We start from the raw sequence: 8,046 nt of genomic DNA, 5'->3' as shown, positions 1-8,046 counted from the left end.
TGACTCTCTTCACTCCTGAACGTTGTGTGTCATATGGTTTTTTGAAGAAGGGCTCACAAACAAAAACTCACGCCTATATCTTCTATCTCAAGAGAACCTTAGAGAAGAGTAGTTTGGTCTAAAGGGGTCATAAACTGTGCATGGAAATGCTTGACATCAACGCCACACACACACACACACACACACACACACACACGCTTAAAACCACCAAGTCCCACCTGTGTTTTTGAGGCGTGAACACCCTCACAGATCCCCCCTCTTCACACACTTTGTAAAGGTTATGCCTTATGATGTGAGGCCAGCCCAGCCGACCCTACGCACGACAACACAATACCCAGACAGGGCATGGGACCTACTGAGTGACATCACGTTTTCCATCGCCTCTGGTAGGCCTATAGCCTATCTATCACAAAAGGTGAAGAATTGAAGAGGGGGGGTTGGGGTGGTGAATCATTGTGGTTGATCTGATCTGGGCTCCGGAACGCGAGAAGGAGGGTGGTGGGGTTGGGTGGGGGGTAGTCAAAGAATAATCTGATACAGACAGTGATGCAGATACACATCTGGGTATATAAATATGAAATATGAGGTTTTGTGTGCCTACCCCCTGTCTAAAAATAGGACGAAGTGAACAGAGACATCTGCTTAGGTAACTCTGGAGACCTTTTCAATGGGGTGTCTTATGTTGCAGGTGGCAGTTTATCATGAAGTGGCCTAGATAGAGAGAGAGAGAGAGAGAGAGAGAGAGAGAGAGAGAGAGAGAGAGAGAGAGGGAAAGAGAGAGATGGAGAGAGAGAGAGAGAGAGAGGGAGTGTAAATGGAGAACGCAGAGGTCTCATTTGACAGAAGCAACTATGATGTCATGCAGAGAGAGGTAAACAGAGTGTTGTGCCCGGGGTTTCACCTCTGGTAAGGGTGTGTGTGTATGTGAAAATTGTGTGTTTAGGTGGGTGGAGGTCTCCCTCCCCCATTTCCCCTTCCTGTATTTTGATGAGGTGTGTCACACATGTGTGCAAGCGCACACACACATACGCACACACATACACACACACATACACACACACACACACACTCATACACACACACTAATTCTGTGTAAACACACATACAGTAAATGTTTCTAAGACAATGACAACTCTAAAAGACTTATCTCCTACAATGCTCATCTCCACTGTTTTGCTGTATTGGATGTGATGGACTGGTATCTCACGTGGAAGACCCAAGCCTCTACCGTTAGACATCCTCAAAGTCCGAGTGTGACACTTGAGTTTGCCTTAGGCAGGGCCTCGGCTACCTTTAGCATAAACAACAACAATTAGCACCAAGAAGAAAAATAGTGTCTCCAGCGTGATTTGAACCAACAACGGTTTCGAACCAGCATTCGGGTTAAGAGTCAGACGAACGGACAGACGGACAGACAGACCGACCCTTCTTTTGATATCCTGTATGTGAGAAAAGTAAAAAGAAAACTGGTGAAAGCTACTATCCTTGGGAAAGAGTAGGAGTAGGAGGACACTTTTTTAGGGGAGAGCCCATCCCTCTCACGTTGGCACAGGGTATGAGGTTGTACTTTGCATAACTGCTGTGTGCATCCAGCATCAAGGGGGAGAGAGAGTAATGCACGGCCTTGGCTCTTACCAGAATGCAAAATATAATGCCCCAAGCTTTTTGTGAGAGATGTGTTTATCATATCAATACAAGTAGGTAGTAAACAGTAAATATGAGAGGCACCAAAACCTGATCTCTGGCACAAATGTGTCTGACCCACAAAGCCCCACAAACATATTCTTTGATACGAGATCCACGTCTGTCATGTATTCCAAGTGATATGGATGAGGCAAGTGCCTCTGTGTGAAGCACTTTCGTCTCTTTCGCATGACAAAACATGATTATTCAAACATTCAAGCCCCATTCAAACCTCCACTGTTTAATTTTGGATCAACCCCCCACCCTTCCCTCCCCACCTTTGTGACATCTCAAACAGTAGCGCCTTTTGAATGTGATGATAGCTCAAGCCCATGGGCCATCATTGAGAATCATTCAAATGACCTTACCTGTGCACACAATGCTTTGCAAAGGGGCTGCCTTCACAATGCTTGTACTTAACCTGTCCAATCGTGCCCATGCAAATATCCTTAACTCACAGGCCACGGTACTGCAAGGCTCCTGGGTTGTCTTCCTATGGTGGATTTGCATACCCTGGGTCTGCCTTTGATTTGGCTTATCAGGCCCATGGGAGGTGAGGGAGTAACCTCAGGATTGTGTGTGTGTGTGTGTGTGTGTGTGTGTGTGTGTGTGTGGTGTGTGTGTGTGTGTGTGTGTGTGTGTGTGTGGTGTGTGTGTGTGTGTGTGTGTGTGTGTGTGTGTATGTGTGTGGTGTAGTGGCTTTATCATGATGTAGTTTTCTCCATTGCCCTCTAGGGAAAAGAAAAAAAACACTCACACTGCACCACACCACACCACACCACACCACACCTTGGTCAATAGAAAGCAATGCCTTCCTGGAACACAATAGACAGGGGTTGTGTGTGTCATGCAGCTCACAGGTGAATGTATCCAGGCAACAGTAACCCACATTTTAAGTTATCATTGATAAATCAAAATAAAAAAGATGAATGTTATCATTTATTAACATTATTCTGAGTCTAGCGAAATGTATTAGTCATTTCACTACTGTAGCATCCGATACATTGCAAAATGCCACTTAAAACAAAAAGGTTTGTCATTTGGTGTTTTAGCCTAACCTCAATTAAAGCCTAACCCTACTTATATATCTAATAAATGTTATGTTTCTGCCTTTTTTCAACACATTTACGTATCCCTCAAAAATGGGCGCGCGCGGTGTCCACGCCACATCCAACAATAAAATAGTTTTTTCGTTAATAGAACGCCCTGTCCAGCGTTCTGTGCGTAACCCTCATCACGTGAGGATGAGTGACCTCGGACAATAGCGTGGTTCGGGGTGATGATAATTGTAAGTGACCGGGACAATACGGTCACGTATGGGGAGAAAACTACAATGACAAGACACACATTTATACAAATAAACCTATGCGCCGTAATGTCCTCTATTGAATGTATTATTCATGGCACACGAGGGTCCCAGGTTCGATGCAGACTTGGCTGGGTTGGTCTGTTTGAAGATAATGTAGCCTATATAGTGTAGGTTATACCAGGCTATTATTATGTAATACTAACAGCCCTGGTCATTCTTGTTGATAATGAGACGGTTGTCCAAAATGTTATATTTCTGATCAATTTTATATTTAAAAACACACAATAACATACAAGACAATTACATCAAACAATAACGATATCCAACACATCAACATGTGTTGTCTGGTGTGGTTTCCTACGAAATAAATTACGAGCATTGTCAGTTATGCATTCATATGAGCATTGTCATTTCACAAAAAAAGTGAAAGTGACGTAGGTCAGTGTATATGAACCTTATTACAAAAGCACTTTCTCCAGTGGCATAACACAGAAAATCAATAATTGCTGTTCAAAAGCACACTTGTAATTTATAAATCGATACGAAAAAAAACATGCAAAACCCTAGTTGGGAACATAGCCTATCATAAAACATCTGCAGCCATCTAGCCTACAACACCAGCGCCGAGCAACAGGGAGAAACATGCAGCCTCCCTTCCGCGGTCCTGTCCATGCCAAAACTTCATTCTTCAATTGTTTACATTGTCCTCAGATACAATAACCCCCCCCATACTTCTCCTTTTCTTTCTTGAAGAAACGAGAAGTAATAGTAAAAAAAAAAAAAAAAAAAAAAGCTTTAGCGCGGACAGCACTGGAATACGCGCCTTGGCTAATGTGTCAAATCTGCCCTCTGAAGCGCTTGCGCAGCCTTCAGACCCGCCAAAGTTAGCGGGAGGGGCTCTCGTCTCTCTGGCAGTGTTTACAAGCTCTGTTTTAATGTCAACCTGCTTCCTTCTCCGGAGATACTCAGAACGCTAGAGCTGAGAGCACACACACTGGAAGCCGCTCTCTTGCGAAACCTGATGATGGCTCGGCGGCCGAGACACAGGTAGGTTACTATTGCACCCGGTCTCTGAACTTTTTCTCTCAACTATTATTTTACAACGAACACTTTTTTTGCACCATTGCCCATCTTTGCTGGGGGTTGCTGCGGTTCGTGTTATTGCATAGTCTACGTTTTCGTTTTAAAAAGCCTTTCATGTGTCCGATATATATGTTGATCAGATCTTTTTTGGATTGAGTTGATAAGCGGACTGGTTTGGTGCTGGTGTGAAGCATTCTGTTTTGTTTGAAGATGTTTAGTTGTGTTCCGCGCGCATATGACAGGTGGTGGTCATCTGGCACGTTATCCCTCGCGCTGCTGTCACTCTGGGCAGAGAGAAAGAGCGCTCGTGTGGAAGTCGCGCTCCAGCACACACACACACACACACACACACACACACACACACACACACACACACACACACACACACACACACACACACAGAGAGAGATCGGTCGTTCAATATAGCCTAATCTTATTCATTCCGGTAGGCAGGTGGGGGTGCGCGTGGCCGGCTGTGCGCAAAGGAGAGTTTAAAGAGAGCAAGACTATAAAATGGATATTGGTCTACAAAGAATATGGTGACTGGTACAATGTAGCCATACTGTACAATGTTGCATCTCTGAAATTAGGCGGGCGCTGTTTGTATGTTGACCACTTGTGCCGATTGTGTCGTGCGGAGTGAGCGCAAGGTTGTTGTAATATGGATTATTGAATATTGAAGCAGTCGGACTACTTTTGAAGTTGACTCAAAGCCTACCTAAATAAACGTTAGGCAGCAAAGGAGCCAACAATTGCAAATGTGTCTTTCCATAGCCTACACATTGCTTCGTGTTGCGTGCCTGCAAGTGCAACAGTGTCACACACTGCACTGAGAACATATTGAATTTCTTAAAACACTTTTATGTTTGTTTTATTGTTCTATGTCTACTTTTGTGCTACTGACACTCAGTTCAGCCAGTCCTTTACACTCCACGCGAGTGCAGACGCGAGCATGGAGCGCGAGAGTCCCGGTGTATCACCAAAGCATCAGTGTCAAAGTCATCAGCCCTGGCTGCCTCGCGCACTTGTTCACTCACTGGCGGCATGTTCGCTATTTCTTCTCTACTTGCTCATAATAATGCTACTCAATGTTAACATGCTGCATGTGTGTTGAGAACTAAGAGTGGAATGTAACGTTTTATACATTTTTCTCTGATTGACCAATATTGCTCAGCAACAAAGTATAGCAAGTGAAGGCATATTCACTTGGAAAAATTACACTTTTTAAGCATGTGTTTCTATTGACATGTAGGCTTATATGATATGTCTCCCTTTGTTAGCGTCTGTGATGACATATGTTCATGAATTACAAGTTTCAATGTGAGCTGTAACTGTAGGCTATATCCAATGGTGTTCTTTGGAAGAGATGCCGTCCATCCTTAAATGGACATATCAATCGAAAATGATTCTCTACATAATCGCATATGGCTCTATCTTCCTTTTATGATGAGAGTTGCAGGCACATTAAAATGCAATTGTGCCCCAGTGATATTAATAATTCACTAGAGAGCAATTCTTTAGTTGTTTTTTGTTCAACTATTGGACAGACACTTTTTGTTAAGGAAGTTGATGTAGAGTTAAGGGCTATCTACTTGTTATCCTTTATTGTGGTACCCCCCCCCCCCCCCCCCCCACACACACACACACACACACACACACACACACACACACACACACAGACACACACACTTAGTCCATGGGGTTCCTGTTCACCTGTCGCACCATCACACACAAAGGGCCCTATCTACCTTCCGCGTTGGCCTGTGTTCTGCGCTCTGATTGGCTCAGAGCTTTCCAGTGGGGTTGATTGCATGTGCGTACTGCTTTGACAATGCAAGCGGCAGGTCTGGACACGCCAGGGTCATGAAATTATGATCACCTGTGCCAATCCCTGTATCTGTGGAAACCAAAAACACCAGAACCAGTTTGTCTAATCCTGTCCCCCCCTTGTGGGTGTATGCCTGGAGGCCTGCACCCAAACCTGCAAGAATGACTGGTTCTGTCACCTGACATAGTGTTCTTTATTTCAATTATTTATTTATTTATTTAGTCAGGTTCTTTCATGAGGTATGATTATGTGTAGCTGGCCCATGCTTTATCCTAAAAGTCTCTTTTCTCCTTTATTCTCTCTCTCTGTCCCTCTCTCTCTCTCTCTCTCTCTCTCTCTCTCTCTCTCTCTCTCTCTCTCTCTCTCTCTCTCTCTCTCTCTCTCCAGTGTTTACAGTAGTGAGGAAGATGAAGAGGAGACTGAGATGTATGAACATGATTACGATGGATCTCTCACCAAGGCAGGGAAACGCCACCTTGGCAAAACACGCTGGACCCGAGAAGAGGTACACACACACACACACACACACACACACACACACACACACACACACACACACACACACACACACACACACACACACACACACACACAGTAGTTTTGATGTTGATGCTCATTGTAAGTGTCTGAATTTCGTTACAGGATGAGAAACTGAAGAAGCTGGCAGAGCACCATGGCTCTGAGGACTGGAAACTCATTGCCAGCTTTCTGCCTGTAAGTGCTGCAACACTCTAAATGACCACACACACACACACACACACACACACACACACACACACACATTCACACGCACACGCATGCACACACACGCATGCACACACACGTACACACACATAGACACACACACACACACACACACACACACACACACACACACACATTGGGCATTGGAGTGGTAGAGGATTGGGGCAATTTCATTTCTCCAAAAATAATTGTTAATCTCAGTCTTTGTGGGGAGAATAAGAAACTAGAATTTAATTTGTTTCATTTCTGAATGTGTACCCAGTCTTAACACCTGGTCTTCACACACACACACACACACACACACACACACACACACACACACACACACACACATGCACCCACCCACACACACACACACACACACACACACACACACACACACACACACACACACACACACCCATACCCACGCACACTTTATGAACAGACATAGCACAGACCAGAGGAACCTACAGTAACCAAAGGTTTTACTGACAATCATAACGTTCTTATTATTACAAAATATAAAAACTCAAATCTCTCCCTCTATGAGAGCTGAAGCCCTCCTCTACGAGAGCTGAAGCCCTCCTCCTGCAACCCTTTATGGACCACTTTGTTATTGCTTTTGCCTGTCCATATGAGGCCCTTAAACATGCATCTGAGCACAGATTAATCAGTGTGTTTGTTCTCCAATAGAACCGTACAGATGTGCAGTGTCAGCACCGGTGGCAGAAGGTTCTCAACCCAGAGCTCATCAAAGGCCCCTGGACTAAAGAAGAGGACCAAAGGGTAAGAACCGAACCTTAGAGAACCCTTGGACAGCTTGTTAGATTCACTTTAGAACCGTAACAGAATCTTGTATATCACCTCTAGAACAATGCAGAGCCTTTAGAATCTGAAAATAACCTTAAGATAACTGATACAGAACCTAAAAAGGTCCGTAGGGAGCCTTTATATAACCTTATAGAAACCCTCGTATAACTTTATAGAAACTTTAAAGAATATTACAGTGTCCCATCATGAAAAACACAGGGCAAGGGTTTGGTTGTGCCACACATTTTTGTCAGCATGGAGCGGCCAAGTAAACCTTTTCACCAGTGTTGGCGACACCTCACATATTTAGCTGAGGAGGAGTTATTATTTCCATACAGCAGCCAGTGAGGCAATAATTAGTGGGGTAAGCTAATGTCTTCTGTGGAAACTCCCTTATACGGCATGCTAGCAGATGGCTCGAATCACCTCAAAAGAAAGATAGAGCAAGAGAGAAGGAGGGAGGACAGAGAAAGGGTTGCCTGAGGCAATGTGTCGCGGTGAACAGGTTATTGTTTACTTTGGATTGTTCTGGAAATATAGCAGAAAAACTAACAAGAAATGTGTTTTTTCTTCTTCTCCCTCCTTATCCCCCATGCCCTTCACCCTA

The 8,046-nt window shown here is 44.3% G+C and overlaps 1 protein-coding gene across 2 annotated transcripts in view; it reads left to right on the top strand.

Moving 5' to 3' along the window:
• The first annotated feature begins 3,934 nt into the window (after window positions 1–3,934).
• myb (v-myb avian myeloblastosis viral oncogene homolog) overlaps window positions 3,935–8,046 on the top strand; it is an 11,718-nt gene continuing 7,606 nt past the window's right edge. For both annotated transcript variants that reach the window (XM_083689182.1, XM_083689181.1), the window contains exons 1-4: window positions 3,935–4,039; window positions 6,291–6,408; window positions 6,546–6,617; window positions 7,323–7,415. In XM_083689182.1, coding sequence (XP_083545308.1) covers window positions 4,014–4,039; window positions 6,291–6,408; window positions 6,546–6,617; window positions 7,323–7,415 — 309 coding nt within the window. In that variant the 5' untranslated portion in view covers window positions 3,935–4,013. The remainder of the gene's footprint in view (window positions 4,040–6,290; window positions 6,409–6,545; window positions 6,618–7,322; window positions 7,416–8,046) is intronic.

This window comes from Argentina silus (assembly GCF_951799395.1).
Source record: "Argentina silus genome assembly, chromosome: 17".
Taxonomy (NCBI): domain Eukaryota; kingdom Metazoa; phylum Chordata; class Actinopteri; order Argentiniformes; family Argentinidae; genus Argentina; species Argentina silus.
Note: the sequence above shows the minus strand (reverse complement) of the source record. Positions and strands in the feature narration are given on the sequence as shown.